Here is a 15,570-nt window from a genome sequence, read left to right on the forward strand (position 1 = left end):
ACAAGCATCATTACGGATAAAATTATCTCGGTAATTATCCTGCCCAAAGGAGATTGATATCCCTTTGTGAGTGTGGAAAGTGAAAGAGGGGAGGGAGAGAGAGAAAGAGAGAAGGAGAGAGAGAGAGAAGGAGAGAGAGAGAGAGGTAGGGTTCTCGAGGGGGCCGTGGGTACGTTTCCGAGGAAGGAGGGAAGAGCTTTGTTAAAATAGCGCCCTAATGAGGCTCCGCCCCCCTGCTGCGTGGGGCCCTCGACGGCCTGAGCACCCAGAGTGCAAGCTTTTGTTCTCCCAAGCGCCGGCGATGGGGGAGTGTTGCCGAGGCTGCCGCCGCCGCCGCCGTATACACCTTGGCCACTTACCGGGGCCCGCCGTACGCAATTATCTCAATTTGCACAGGGAGCCTCGGTGGCGTCGACCCAGCTCCTCGAGATTACCGCCTTGGTTTCCGCACGCGCTCACTCCCTACCTCCGACAACGCCGAAATAGTTTGATAATATGAGGTGGCGATACACGTATGTGTGTATGTGTATGTGCTGGAGAGGCGGTGGAATGTTCGACGGTCTTGTTTCCGGATGATGCTGTCGCGGGGGTAGGTATGGTGGAACGGAATGGTATCATCCAGGTTGTTGCTCAAGACGTGAGAGAGAGAGAGAGAGAGAGAGAGAGAGAGAGAGAGAGCACAAGACAATATGGATCTGCTGTTTGAAGTCACCTTCACACACCACCCAGGGAGCCACAGCCTCTACGCCAGGCCCTTTCACCATTCACCCTGCCTCGAACCAATGAAGAAAGGCCACACGGGGAAATGTCCTAATCCTATTCAACCTATCTATCCTCATCATGGATCTGATAGAGGACTAAAGAACCCTGCTATGTACTGCACTCGGCAAAGCCATTTCGTCGTCAATCTATTTCAGAACGGCACCCCGACAAAAACACAACGCGGCAGTCAGGATGCCTCGTACGACATGATGCGTGCTCATTACAGTGTGGACAGACTCCTCGGCTAATGAGCGCTCGGGCCGCCAGATCGCTGGGGAGAGATCATCCATAAGGATGTCCTTCTGGTCCCTTCTAAAGCAGGCTCGGTTCTCGCGATGTGACGAAGAGCCTCTAATGCTATGTGAGGCCTCCTTATTATTCTCTAAACTCCACCGGCTGGCCAGATGAAGGGAGGAAGTAAAAGGCAGAGACGGAAGGGATGATGACACATCCCGAATCACTTAGCGCCTACGTGAGCGATTTAGCTTCCCTATTCACGTCCGCCATCAACCCCCTTTTTCTTTCTTTCTAAAAAGGCTGCCCCGGCGAACGAGGGCCGTTCAGGCTTATCTATGCGCATCCCTCGCTATCTATTACACGCGTGGAGCGTTTCAATTATGGCGGTGTTTCATGACGGGGGGGGGGGGGGGGGGGGGTGTGAGCGTTGGCGGCGAGCAGAGGCGTTTGGCTGCGATGATTGAGTCATTATATCTTCATCATGTTCACGTCTTTGTGGGGCTCAGTGTATGTCCTTGCGGTTAACTCACTAGCCGTGTCCGGCACTCACCAATCCCATGCCGCAAACGCGTAGACAACGGCTCACCTTTACCGTGATTGGGTTATCAACTGCATCCTCTGACACCAAAGGTTGGAAAGTCCACCAACACTTTGAATCAATTCCCACTCGGTTTCAATTGACGACATCATGTATATGTGTATGTGTGTTGCTCTGAGGACCACAAACCAAAACCTGGACCCCCTGGTCCTTCAGAGAATTCCCCTTTCAAAAGGCCTCTGACCTTCAAACAGAGGACGACATTGCTTTTGAATGCCGTCAGATGGGAAGGACTTCAAGGAGAATATCCAGCACTTTCCAGCACGGAGCATCTCCTTCATGTTAGCTCGCAATCCCTTACCTCCAACAAACCCAGACACACCGTGGTGCCATAACCTGTCTTTCTGTTTAGCCTCTGTGGTCAAACCCACGGAGGCCGGTCCAGGCTAGGTCGAGTAACTACAGGGCTTTCAGAGGTCGGGTGATGTATTGGTGTATTGGTAGTTGGGAGATGAGACAAAGCCTGAAGCGGCTTGCCTAATGAGCAGCTGTGTGGCCCTCATTAAGAGAGCAGAGCAACCGCTGATCCTTAATGAGCTTCTTCATTAGGAGCCATTTGGAAGGGAAAGGTCCATGGGTAGCGTGTCTCAGGATCCCAAGGCTTGCCCTGCGCACGCACAGGGGCCCGCCACCTCCATTAGGGGGAGGCCATTATGCACATAGTTAGGATGTACGTATGTGTGAGAGACAGCGAGGGGAAGGTGGAGGGGGGGTAGACTACGGTGTGAGAGAGAGAGAGAGCGAGAGAGCGAGAAAGATGGGAAAGGGGTATAGATAGTATGTACAGAAAGAGAGAGAGAGAGAGAGAGAGAGAGAGAGAGAGAGAGAGGGAGAGGGAGGGAGGGAGAAAGGGAGGGAGGGAGAAAGGGAGGGGTAGAGTGAGACTCGTCATTAATGAGGTGGTGTGTGTGTGTGTGTGTGCCAGCGTATGCACATGTGACTCTTCACCACGAGCTTACGTGGGAGTGACCCTATCAGAGGAGGGTACTGCAGCAGTCGAGTGCACGGATAAGATGAGGTACACACACTTGCTAAAGCAATAACATGCACTGGATCCGTTGGTAGGCAGATACTAGACTTCCCACACCCCTAATAAAAGCCTAAAAGGTCCTCCACGAATCACTGTTTCGATTTTTACGTCCACGGGGTTGCCAAGCCAAAGCAGAAGCATAATCAAAGTAAATTCTTCACTGATGCTCTGTCTGTGAAATATTGTGGCCACAAATTCAGGTCTTGGTTGGTCATGATTATCCAGACCACAGCCCCTGACATAAATGGAATGGTTCTAGACCAGAGTTGGTCTACTCTACTTGGTGCCACTCTGGAACCAGTATTCCGAGGCGGGACTTTTTTTTGCTATTGAAATGCAGAGAACTGGTTTAAGATTGGGAACTCCGAAACAGCCCTCAAACTGCCTTCAAACTGCCTTCAAACTGCCTTCAAACTGCCTTCAAACTGCCTTCAAACTGCCTTGGGTATGGAAGGTGTTTCCTGTCAAACCAGCATGGGACTGGTGTCTATCTCACACCTACACCTCTGTGTGATCTTGATCAAACGCAAACCCTATACGACAAGTTAATCACTCCATATCTAGGCTCTATTCCCTCCAGGTTTGCGTGGACGCATTCACACTCATCAATCCTGCCAATCAGGGTCACCTTCCAGACCCTGATTGCACTGCGCCAAATTTACTGCGCCCCACTGTACCTACGCGATCCCGTGCACTCAGCATTTCACCAGCATTGATTGGCCAGCCGCCGAGCATGTGACAGCACTGAAACTAATGCGGACACCGTCGCTGATCAATAAAAAAATGTATGTGCCTGAAACCTAGGAGGCATTCCGTAATGAAATCAATACCCGTGCTTGGCTTTTGGCATTAAGATCATTGGCCGGCCTGTTATTTAGTCATTGTTGTCCTACAACCCAGTGTAAGCTGGCTACCATAAGAAATCGATGGCTCGGTGTCACAGCCAGCATCCCAATTACTGGTGAGGATACTGGTGGGGGGATCAATGCAAGTGTTTGCCATTACAGGTCCTTGTGGGAAATCACACTACATAATTTTTTCTAGGGCTTATCCTGCAGACTCACGTCGAAAAAAGCACGATCATTGTGATTCAGAAATGTTATACAGCCACCTGTGGTATTCAGGTTAGTTTTCATTTGAGAAAGAAACTTCTGGGAGGTTTGGATCTAAAGGTAGTTGGCTATGGCTTGAACTACAGTCTGATAAACATGGTGGATATGGTATGATGGCTTAGTGGGTGAGTTCATGTGACACTACATCACAGTAAACATATACACTGTGATGCTTTATCAAATGTGTGATATGGGTCTATCTTTACAGGAGATCACAAGGCGTCATTACATTTCTCTTGAGCCAGCAGTGAAACTTCCTTTTAGCATATTTCTTCAACAGCCAACACTGTTTCTCGATCAATATGTAAGAACCTTGACCGACCTGAAGGTCAGTCCTAAGGGGCAGTACAGCACAGTCCCTAGACGACCAAACTCCCCTTATTGACACAGAGGGAATAATAGTGAAGCAAAGACAACTGGATGTCACCAGACTGCAAATAGATTTAGTTGGATTGAAAAAAGAAAAAGAAAAGAAATCTGTCTCTTCTAAGCTTGTCGACTGTCGTTATCGTCGTAGTTGGAGATGTATCAGCATGTCATCGGGTGAACAAACCCTGAGGCAAAACAGAGACATTCCCAACATTCCTACTTCTCACAGGCAGGCAGGCAGGCACTTCTCACTCCTCACCTTAACAAGACATATTCTACACTCCCAGAACCGTAAATACATTCCCACCTATCTGCCAGGTTTATTTGCGATTTCCTGGGGAGAGGACTGGGTTGAAGTGTAGAAATAACGAGATTTGGCTCTTTAAAATCAGTTTTCCCACCTACCTCAGTATATCAAAGCACAGCAGACTGGCAAGATGTCACTCTTCACTCAAGCAGAGAAAAAGGTGTTGTCTGCACCTAGTAGGCATTGCAAAAGAGCAGAGACATGCCACGCGGTTGATTAGAGCGCTGTCACAGGTCTTTTTCAGAAGAGAATGGTGTTCACTTTGCCCAGCTGGAGTCTAGACAAACTAGACAAACAGACTGTACAATTTGCGTGGATGTAAAGGAAATGAGAGATTCTCTAAATGATAGCTCTTAGGCAATGTTATATTTGTATACTTATATTGGTTTTGGTATGAATCTGGTCTTGGCTTCAACTGTTTTGTTGTTTTATAAGGCCCCTCCTGTTTCTGGACTTGCATTCACCTCAAGTATTTATACAAACGATGTAAAAAGTACCTTAAATGCTTGTCATTTTCTGCATTGTTGGTATGATTGTTATCGTGCTGATGCAGTATGAGTTGAGATTTGTGAATCTAGAGCAGGTGGCAAGGCAAACACAAAGGATCATGCCACCTGTATTGACTGTTTGTCATGGTGACTCAGCATTGGCTGAATGCTCTTTGGAATCAACCTGAGTCACAGTGATATCAAACTACGAAAACTGTTTACCTTCAATAGTTTTTCTGGGGCATAGAACAAAAACACACACTTGATTGATTGTAAATACTGTACAGACGTTTTCAGATAAGCTATATATATATATATGTCTTAAGCTGCTATCAAACCAGTATAAAGCAACTTGAAAAGGTGGAGTCACCCTGTCTCCAAAAGTTGCGCAATACAATGATGGCCTTAAACCAAGTCTCAGTGACACTTCTTCCTGTGTCAAACGTGAACAGTCCGCGACTCTGACTTACTGCTGACATTTGAAATCAAGGATTCAAGCAGTAGGTATGATTGTTTTTTATATATATAAATTATACTTTTAATTTCTTAACAAAAGAAGGTCTATGAAGTGTGGGCGGGGCCAGACGTACAGTATCACCAAACAATCGCGCAAACAGTATGCTCAATACAAAACATGGTTATATTATTTTTTACAGGACAACAGTAACACGCTATTTGTAATTGAATGTTTGTCTCACAGCGTCTTTAGATTGGCCCAGTCCTACTGCACGCGTTTATAGTAGTTTGCATAGGCTATTTGTAAATATCTAAATTGAAGTCATTTTTAGCCCTAGAGAAGATATCCCGTTTGAGCATGTTGTTTTTATAGGCTACGAATTTGTTTTACTGTTGTTGTTTTTTTTACGATTTAAGCTTGGGCTATATTGTCTTGTTTGCTGTTTTTATTTTTAAACTGATATCTGTACTACCCATGATCGCATACAGTCCAACAGTCAATTGAAAGCACGTGAAACGTATAGCACCCCCGAAGAGACACACGCTTAGTATCTGTTGTAGTTCTGCAACATTAAGGTTTGGGGATGGCATCCCTGGCAAGGGATGTGGTTTGTGTTAAATTAGTTTTCAACTAACGGTTTCCAGCCGTTTATTTAATGGAGTTAGAGCTGCCTACAGTGAGCTATAGTGTTAGGAAATGGTCATGCTCTGACACCGAATGGTGGTAGCTATCTAGCTCTAACATATTTGATGTTTTTTAACTAGATTTCCAATACATCTAAAATCATCAGTTTATATGTCCTACAATATTTGACCTGTGAATTCAGACCAACGCAATGACACGATTTTAGGGTTCTGCAAACAGCCACATAGCCCATGCACACATAGCCTGACTAGTGTTTGTATTGACGCAATTATTTTGCATTGTGGAAAGCATAAAATTATTGGTTCTCAAATGATGAACTGTTAATTTTAGCCTATGAATTTGTCAAAATAAAGTTTTGGTTTGGCTCCTACTTTGTTCAATGAGAGGATGCATAGGTTACAGTAAATTAAAATAAGAATAATTCACTGTAGTCCTAAGCATGTGAAAGAGGTAACTCCAAGCAGGGGGAAACTTGAGGGTTCATAAGCCCTATTTTTGTGTTTCAGGTTAAAGAGACTAAGAAGAGTGAGCAGCCATGGCACATCTAATTGACAATGAGGTCTTCCTTGCCTTCTCCACTTACGCCACCATAGTGATCCTGAAGATGATGCTAATGGCTCCAATGACAGGGTTCTTTCGTCTTAAAAACAAGGTATACTTTGGACTTGGGACCAAAATGTTGCTACTTAAATGTATTGCTGCAAATTATACTCACTTTTGAAACTGGCATCATATTGGGCTGTTTTCTTTCACATCTTCCGCAAAGGCATTTTCAAACCAGGAGGACCTTTGGTTGGCTAAGCATCCAGAGGAGAAGAAGAAGATGATGCGGCCCGACGATCAGGTGGAGCGTGTTCGGAGGTAGGCCTGCACCGTAAAACAGACCATGTGACCAGTTGGAATTTCATGTCACCTTAACATGCCTGTCTATCCAGATGCCACCAGAATGACCTGGAGAACATCATTCCCTTCATCGTGATTGGCCTGCTCTATGCCCTGACTGGCCCGGACCTGGCCACTGCTGTGCTCCACTTCCGGGTCTTTGTGGTCTCCAGGATCTGCCACACGGTGTCCTATGTGCTGGCTCTGCCCCAGCCCAGCAGAGCTCTGTCCTGGGTCACGGGCATGTTCGCCACCTTCTCTATGGCCTACAAGGTCCTCAGCCCCCTCCATCTTTAAAGGCCACATTTTGTCTTTGGGATGACACCTGTGCACACCCACCCTTCCTAACATGACTCAGACACACAAGCTTAATTTATAGTACATCAAATTAAAGTATATTCATTCAAATTCTCATTCATTTTGTATAAGCAGCAAAGTTATGTGACGTTACAGCAGAGTTAAAGATACAATAGGTAAGATTTTTCAGTAGCCTTAAAACAATGACTGATTTATGAAGCAGCCCACTACATTCCAGACAATTATGTCCCAGCCATCCTGTTCCAGGCAGCCAATCGCATTTGGCTAAGGTGACTTTCCTTGTCTTATTTTGTGAAACCAGTGACAGTTAAACTCGAGCTGGGTGAACACGCTAAACAGGAACCGGGGGCGCTGTTTCTCATACTGAATGTATTTTCTACTATTACCTTGAGCAGCTTTAAATAAACATATAGACATTCAATATTATTTTTGTGTAGAGTCATTTTTCAATATATCGAGACCCACAGCACTGAAGTGTAATACACTTCAGTGGAGGTACACTACACATTTAAAAAGTAGGCAGGATTTGGCAGCATTTCAGTCTCACCAGCAGACTGCGCAAGTAAAATGTGAGAAAAACCTAGAACATCCGAGATGTATGTGTACCTTGGACAGAATCGCCCACAGTAGCACTTCCGGGTAGTTTTGTACTGTTCGCTTTTCTACGAGGACTTGTAGAGAAGGTAAGCTTATTATTGCTCAACTTTTGCAATCAAGTATAACTTGCAGGTATGTTTTACGCACTGTATTCTGGGCGACAACAATCGGCCCTGCAGAGAACGGTTTGAACGTACCGCCTACCCTTTTCCTTCTTTTACGGAGTTGCCTAAAAGAATATTCCGCAATTGGCATTAAATCGTCAATGAAAACTTAGTAAACAAATAACCCTAACTTTCATTCCTGATACGTAGGAATGATCAATGGTTGTAGTTAATGTTGCGTTTCCTTACAGGTTATCAAAACCTTGCTAATCCTGCAACTACTCTACAAAGAGAAGCAATAGGAGTCACTTTTTGATTTATTGATGTCCTGTAATGATAACGCTTTTCACTGCATCTTCACTACAACCAATAATATCTTAATAGTAATTTGTATTAGCCTATAACCTACAGCACACAAAGAGGAATGTTCAGATTACAAACCCTAACACCCTACTTTTTCAGTCAGCTACATTGCATGTTGCTTTTTCTCCCTGCTCTCTGGAGCATAATTACAGAGAAAAGATGGCAGAGCTGACCCACATGATTGACAGCGAGGTCTTCTTGGCCTTCTCTACCTACGCCACCATCGTCACCCTGAAGATGATGCTCCTGTCTCTTCTGACCGCCTACTTCCGCCTGACTAAAAAGGTTCCACTACCGAAGGCTTTCGTCCTACGATTGGGATATACATGGAAACATGCGCCGAGGTCTACGTGGCTGTCAGCTAAAATCTCTCCCTGTCTCAAACCAACTCCCTGCAGGTGTTTGCAAACATGGAGGACACCAGTTTGGCCCACTCCACTGAGGACAAGAAGAAAATGATCCGTGTGGATCCAGACGTGGAGCGTGTGCGGAGGTACGGGACCCAGTAAAAGCTACTAATGATGACTAATAGAACAAGTCTCTGGCCGTAGTACACTACCAATGCAGAGTCATATTACCGATGCCATCTTAATGATGATAAATGACTTAACTAGCGTCATTACGCCTCATTCTCTTTTTCTTCAACATTCAGAGTGCTTGCTTAAGGATAGTAAGTAGCTAGGTACTTGCAGATGTCATATCAACATATCAATGTTATGTCTTTCTGTCTCTCTTCATCTCTATCTCCAGATGCCACCAGAATGATCTGGAGAACATCGTTCCCTTCATCGTGATTGGCCTGCTCTATGCCCTGACTGGCCCGGACCTGGCCACTGCTGTGCTCCACTTCCGGGTCTTTGTGGTCTCCAGGATCTGCCACACGGTGTCCTATGTGCTGGCTCTGCCCCAGCCCAGCAGAGCTCTGTCCTGGGTCACGGGCATGTTCGCCACCTTTTCTATGGCCTACAGGGTTCTCAGCACAGCACTCTTCCTCTAGAGAGACACCAGTCCTGTGATGGGATGGAGGCCTACAAAGGTCTCTTCCCTCTTGTGACCCAACTGAATGTGCTTTAAGAAGGAGCATGCTTTTCAGGATTTCAAAAGTTTGAGGGCATTGCAGCCTGCATCAAAACCAGACCTGTAAAGTTCAATCATGTGAAATACCTTGTTTTGTACTTCTCTAGACTATGATCTAAATCGGGCTAGTCCTGAAGTACACAGCCCAACCACGGCATGCACTCAAGTGGTTTGATAATACTCCTATGTTATTTGGTCAAAAGAGAATATTACATGTCTGCGATCTGATTAGTAATGTTATTTGTCAAGTTAAACCATGTGTCCTGTATGACGTGCAGCTCTCATGCCTCTGTCTTGGGAATTCCCATTCCCAGATCCTCTTCATTTTGAAAGGGCATAGCGTAGGTCATTTCATCCATTTGTGGCAGAACCCTTTTAGCCTTTTTTAACATTAATTTACAAAAATGTGTAGAACTTAGAGGCAGATGCCCCTGGCCAGCCATGGATATAGTTTTTTATTCAAAATGAAAACATAATAGAAGTTGATACATAAAGTTAACTTTTCTCAATGTTAGAGTGTGTGAGGCAAATGTGTGCTCAGCCAACTGAAAGATAACACAATATATGAAACATTAAAACCCCTGGCAACAGCATTCATGGGGTTCCACTATCTAACCTTAGTGTATGTTTAATAATACACAAGCCTAACAATGAGGGATTTTAATATTGCAAATGGTATTGATTCATTTATTGGTTAACTAAAAAGTAAACTATTTTCTCCCTTACGTCTGCAGGAGAACTGTGGCACACACACGCACGCTTGAGTATTGCTTTTCTCCCAATGCTGTTGTCCTCCCTTCAAGGGCAGCCAGAAGCGGTGATCATCCATGTCAAGGCCACCGGGAGCCAAGTCCTCCCTGAACCTCCTAATAAAGTTACTTTCAGTGATCCTTTATCCCTGAGGTATTTATTTTCCCCACTAGAGGGAGACATTTTAAAAGTCAACTGATGGTGTGTGCTCATTAGTAGTTATTTAAGTACCAGGTGCAGATCATAAAAGTGCCTCAGCTCTGGCAATTAACTTCATTAGCTTGGCTAAAACATTCTCCAGCACAGCCACCATAGAGCTTTTATTTCATTTCCTACCGACGCCCGGTGAAGAAAAACATTGCACTGAAAGTCAAAGTATTTATGCCTAAACAATCTTAATATAAAAACCAATACATGCCACCTGAATCCAGGCAAAACAAACCATATTTTTTAGCGATCCTTCCTAATGCCTTACAAAACATACTGTAGTAGTCTCCTTTGCCTTTCGCTCATGTAAGTCAAAACAGTGGCTACAATTTTCAGTGTATGAACGTGCACCTGCCAGATGGTGCTATGATGAATGCTCACTGCCACAAATATGAAGGTGACTGGCGTCAACACAGCATCACTCCGCCCCAAAGTACTCCAACCCATGGGCGGTCACCGTAAGTGGTGGAGGGACCTCACCATGAAGGCTATGCTGGCTGCTGGCGGGCTCTTTGCATGCGTTCCTGTATAAGCAGGAGTTTTATGGAAGCTCATTTGTTCTGGGCCCTTGCCCCTCCAGGGTCTCTCATTCCTCAGACAAGTCAGGCATTTCACAACAGGGGAAAGAACTGACGGAGCACCCCAAATATGGCCTGTTACTAACTACCTTAGACCCACCCCTGTCACAATTCATCTGGCCCTAACCTGTCATTGACTTCTCTGTGTGTGTGTGTGTGTGCTATAATTTGCAGGACTATTCTGCATCCACCTGGTTTTTTCTCTGTCTCTGTGTGTCTGTCTGTCTGTGTGTGAGTGTGTGTGTGGTGTTTGCATGTGAATACAATATCATTCCTCTCCATCCGACTCCTCCACTTCATCCATACGTACAACCCATGCATCTCATCAACTCCATCCATCCATTCAGCGTCTGTATCTATTCCTATCTGCCCACAGCTGAAGAGCCTCTCTCTCTCTCCCCATCTGCTCTGTCTGTGTTCCATTAGCTGTCATATCTCTCAGATCGGCCCCGTGCCTTATTGTTCAGCTCGTTAACCGTACAGGGGCTTAATTAGGCACAACTTCAAAGTCGCGCTCCACACCGGTGCCGAGGTGAGGCAGAGATTTATATCATACAGTACAGCGCTACCTCGGGTGTTGAAAAATTAATGAACGGTTAGAAGAAATCCGACTTACGGCTGGCGCAAAGAATTATGAATCAGTCTTTTACCGCCAGGTGGACATTTTGAGGCCATGTCTTGATGGCAGCAGGGGGTTGAGGCTATGTATGGACTTCTATTCAGTAGCTGTCCCGCCTTTATCTTGAAACTGGATTAAGATGTCACTCAAGCACACGAGAGCACATTCTGTACTTCCTCCTTCTATATAACAAAGCAGAGCTGTGTCATTACAATATAATGGTTCTCCAGAATTCTTTGCCCACCTCAGGAAAGAACTTTCGGTAGCCACCTTAACCCTTGTGTTATCTTCGGGTCATTCTGACCCATCAGTCATTGTGACCCACCGTCGTATTGCGACAAATTTACCTCCTACAAAAACAAAGTGAAGCATTTTCTTTTAACTGTCGGGCTGTCTCAGACCCCCCACATTGCAATGGTTAAAATAAAATTATTGTATTTGTTTTTGTATTGGGTAAAATTGGGTAAACACAACGGTGATTCGTTATGAACCTTTGGGTCATGTGACCCGAAGGCAGCACGAGGGTTAATCACTTGGGTCCTCATTGCGTCACACACAAACTGGCAATGTACAGTACTGAACGGCCCTACAGGCCCAGAACACCTTTTCCTTTACACACACACACATGCTCAATCTACACATGCAGGCACACACACACACACAACAGTCTGACACAGACTGACCCCCATGGCTAAATGACTCCTTTTCATATGTTTCAATCTGTGAGCTAAGCGTGGCTGGGGTCAGCAGATTGCTTATGCTGATCCCAATGATTGGAGTGCAGGTGATTACCATAAGCAATTTAAATGTTATTGATTTAACCTCCTGCACGCTGTAATTGAACACCTATGCCAAGCCCCCTACCTCTACCCTTTCCCCTTCTGTCTCTCTCATTCAGATTCATTTCTTACCTTCTCTAAGATCTCAGTATTCCCAGCCTTTCTATTCTCAGTTCGCTCTCTTTTGCCAAATTTGGGCCTTTTTGTTAGCTCTGTTGGCTAAGGAAGTGGTGGAAGACCAAGCAAAAGTCATTTTGCCACAGTAACAATGGAACTGGTCAATTAACAACTAGCCAGGGATAATTGTGTGTAGACGTGTGCATATGTGTCTTTGTGTTTGTACCCAGCTGTGATCATTTTCCAGTGACAAATACCAGGCTTTCTTTTTTTGGTATTCATAAAAATCTTTTTCTGATAATTTTCCTCTTCAATAGCATGGTAATACTATTCACCAGCTCTCAACATAAAAGCTTAATTTCTTACTTAATTATAATTTACTGCCTTTAGATAACATGGACTGAGTGGTTGTAAATTACAGCCTGAAATTGACCAAAAAAAAGTACCACACTGACAATTTTTCATTAAAACATTCCCAAATCTGTTTTCATATCTTCTTCATTATACTCAACCATAATGGAGAACTAGATTTGGTCCTCAGATCAATTAATAAAGGGAGCCAAACTCCACCTGGGAGACACACTCGCGCATTTTCCATTTTTCATCAAGCCCCTACCATTCCTCTGGAGGAATCGCAATTTCTTGTTTTAATATTTTAGCGCTCTAACTTAAGCTTCGGAGTTCTCTCCAGGTAGCGCACTAGATCATCTTGACATTTCAAAGTACTGAAACCTTTGGAATAAAGTGTTTTTTATTAAATTCTATTCACATAATTTATGCTTGTCAGGCAACCCACCTTGGTGGCAGCTGGGGGGAGTTTGGGGAGAGGGAGAAGGGAGAGGGGGGGTGCCATATTTCATCATCATCATCATCCCCTGAGAGAGAAGACCTCAGGGTGGCACGGCATGTGACGGGCCTGGGATGAGTCCTGTGGTAGACATGCAGCGTACCCCTCAGCTCATATGAACAGTCATTGTTTACTCTCTCGGAGTCTCTCCAGAGGAGCGTCTTGAGGAGCTCATTCCTTACTGTACGTCTCTGTTGTCAATACCCAGACTCAGGCTCTGCCGAAACAGTGTTGTTTTAAACCGAGTGAGGAACCTCAGGTCTCCAAGAATGTCTTCATGTGGGTATCTGTGTTTCTGCCTGTGTATCACAGTCTGACCCCTCACCCCAAACCTTTGCTCACTGATCCCGTGGGCTCTGAGGTGAGCTGCAATGTAGCCCATGACCTGGTGCATCAAACATTGAGTATATCATGATGTGGACCACACACACACACACACACTCACACTCACACATACACAAAGGCTCGAGCCCGTCAGACCACACACAGCCACCACGGACAGAGCCTCTACGCAGCACATATGACAAACTGTGGCTGTACAGGGTCAAGATCAGGATGGATTCCTCTGGTCAGTCAATATCTGGACATGGGAGTGGTTAGCTTTGGACAAATATGATTAACCCTCTTTAACCTTTCGGTTTTGAATAATTTCCTTGTGAATAAGGGCCATGCGCCATGAGTGAGACAGGAGAACAAACCATCTGTGAGCAAATATACCTTTTGTTTAACTTGTTTTATAATGTAGGGGTCTAAATGGCTATCACGATCTGTTTGTACTAAACGTGATTACTAATGGAGACTATTAAACCTGAGGAGTATGATTCTCTTTGCTAGTTTTATGTTTATTGTGAGAGCAAAACTTGAAAATATTGTAGAGAAGTGAGTTTTAACAACTTCCTAACATTCATCAACCTTTGGTTGGGAAAAAACCCTCATTGTATTGATTCATGCTTTTATGTTTTCACACCAGTCTGTAGCTTGCTGTGACACTAGCACAGCAAACCAATAACCAATTTGCAGGGTTGTAGCATCAACATGTTTCATAGTTCCTGTGGGCATACCTGTAAGGCATATCTCCAATGTGGGGCCTTGCGCTGTAGCCAGGAATATGGAAGGAGATGATTTAACTCTTCTGCTAGCACCAACTACCTTGAGTGTTTGTCTGTGGAGAGCAGTGGTTATTGTTAACGCGTGTGACCACAGGGTGTCTGTATCTGTGTATGCGTGCGTCTACTTGTGTGCGTGTGCGTGCGTCTGCATAAGCCATGACTCTCCCTTCCTCACACCTGCATTAATTAAAAGCTCACACTCCTCAGGGACAAAAACAACAGGCCTCTCAGCGGAACCAGCGCACACCTTCAGCGAGACGTCAACATGACTCCAATCAGGGCAAAGGAACAGAACGAGCTCCGTGACAATGCAGAACGGACACACGATGCCGCAACTGCAGTCGACAACACAACCAGGCCGCAGGAACATAGGCGAAGCAAGACTCCCCTCTAGCACGGAGACCAACTAGAAACCGGGGCCTGAGCCCATGCCATTCAAGCAGCCCTGTTTGGAGTTAGTGTGTCTCTTGGAGGGAAAATCAATAACCTAGAGGCAAGCTAATTAACTGCAAATCATTCAGCCCCTGTTTCAGTGAGACATAAATGTCGCTGTTATGAGTTGCTGAGTTAATAATAGATAAATCTGCCCACTTTTATTAAACGAATAAAAAGCTGGCTTATCACGCAGGTCAGAGTTCGCCTGGCTGGAATGAGGATAGCCTGCTGAGCAATTATTTCTATATTAGATCATTAGTGATTTTTTAACATAAGTTATGAGGTACGGTACAAAGCCCTGTCGATATCAATTCAGCAACATTATACTAAATATAATTTGAAATGTTCCAAAGATAAAACACACACAAGAGCCTTTGCTTTAGTCGAAGAAAGTTACCCTGGTAGTAAGACCATGGGGCAGCAGTTCAAGACAAATTGCTGAAATGAACTTGAATTACCGCCAGTATGTCATCATTTGAGCATTAGGCTAGGTCTGGGTGATAGAAGCTTTGACAAATCTCTTACTTGTAGGCCATGAGTCAGTACAAAATGATGTCAGTGTCTGAACAGTGTTGCCAGCCAGCCCACTGACAGATAAGATGGGGGAGTTGGATGAGGAGAAAAGCTGTCAGGGAAACGTTGCTCATACATTGTGAAAATGTCACATCTGCTGCTGGTGAAAGACCGGGACTCTGTCGAGGGGAGAGACCCCCAATCAACAGAGTAGGTGAAAGAGAGAGAGAGAGAGAGAGAGAGAAAGGGAGAGAGAGAGAGAGAGAGAGA

The 15,570-nt window shown here is 45.0% G+C and overlaps 2 protein-coding genes across 5 annotated transcripts; both read left to right on the forward strand.

Annotated features, from left to right (window-relative positions):
- Positions 1-5,306: 5,306 nt before the first annotated feature.
- Positions 5,307-7,631, forward strand: LOC136960019 (microsomal glutathione S-transferase 1-like). Of its 2 annotated transcripts, none has more exons than XM_067254315.1 (4): positions 5,307-5,407; positions 6,512-6,657; positions 6,772-6,866; positions 6,941-7,631. In XM_067254315.1, the coding sequence occupies exons 2-4, from the start codon at positions 6,541-6,543 to the stop codon at positions 7,182-7,184; spliced, it is 456 nt and encodes a 151-aa protein (XP_067110416.1). In that variant the 5' UTR covers positions 5,307-5,407; positions 6,512-6,540; the 3' UTR covers positions 7,185-7,631. The 2 variants fall into 2 exon arrangements, with proteins under 2 accessions (XP_067110416.1, XP_067110417.1); XM_067254316.1 differs by having other exon boundaries at positions 5,307-5,403.
- Positions 7,632-7,755: 124 nt separating this feature from the next.
- LOC136960018 (microsomal glutathione S-transferase 1-like) lies at positions 7,756-10,240 on the forward strand. 3 transcript variants are annotated; one of them, XM_067254314.1, is made up of 5 exons: positions 7,766-7,888; positions 8,422-8,554; positions 8,668-8,762; positions 9,020-9,305; positions 10,081-10,230. In XM_067254314.1, the coding sequence occupies exons 2-4, from the start codon at positions 8,429-8,431 to the stop codon at positions 9,264-9,266; spliced, it is 468 nt and encodes a 155-aa protein (XP_067110415.1). In that variant the 5' UTR covers positions 7,766-7,888; positions 8,422-8,428; the 3' UTR covers positions 9,267-9,305; positions 10,081-10,230. The 3 variants fall into 3 exon arrangements, with proteins under 3 accessions (XP_067110413.1, XP_067110415.1, XP_067110412.1); XM_067254312.1 differs by having other exon boundaries at positions 7,756-7,888; positions 8,411-8,554; positions 9,020-10,240; XM_067254311.1 differs by having other exon boundaries at positions 9,020-10,234.
- Positions 10,241-15,570: the final 5,330 nt, after the last annotated feature.

The sequence above is a fragment of the Osmerus mordax genome, chromosome 17 (genome assembly GCF_038355195.1).
Source record: "Osmerus mordax isolate fOsmMor3 chromosome 17, fOsmMor3.pri, whole genome shotgun sequence".
Classification (NCBI taxonomy): domain Eukaryota; kingdom Metazoa; phylum Chordata; class Actinopteri; order Osmeriformes; family Osmeridae; genus Osmerus; species Osmerus mordax.

What these genes read in the sequence shown, in the direction of transcription:
- LOC136960019 (XM_067254315.1), top strand. Translation starts at nt 6,541, where the DNA reads ATGGCACATCTAATTGACAATGAGGTCTTCCTTGCCTTCTCCACTTAC. An exon ending in TCTTTCGTCTTAAAAACAAG is followed by an intron (nt 6,658 to 6,771) that starts GTATACTTTGGA and finishes TCTTCCGCAAAG; the next exon opens with GCATTTTCAAACCAGGAGGA. An exon ending in CAGGTGGAGCGTGTTCGGAG is followed by an intron (nt 6,867 to 6,940) that starts GTAGGCCTGCAC and finishes CTGTCTATCCAG; the next exon opens with ATGCCACCAGAATGACCTGG.
- LOC136960018 (XM_067254312.1), top strand. Translation starts at nt 8,429, where the DNA reads ATGGCAGAGCTGACCCACATGATTGACAGCGAGGTCTTCTTGGCCTTC. An exon ending in ACTTCCGCCTGACTAAAAAG is followed by an intron (nt 8,555 to 8,667) that starts GTTCCACTACCG and finishes AACTCCCTGCAG; the next exon opens with GTGTTTGCAAACATGGAGGA. An exon ending in GACGTGGAGCGTGTGCGGAG is followed by an intron (nt 8,763 to 9,019) that starts GTACGGGACCCA and finishes CTCTATCTCCAG; the next exon opens with ATGCCACCAGAATGATCTGG.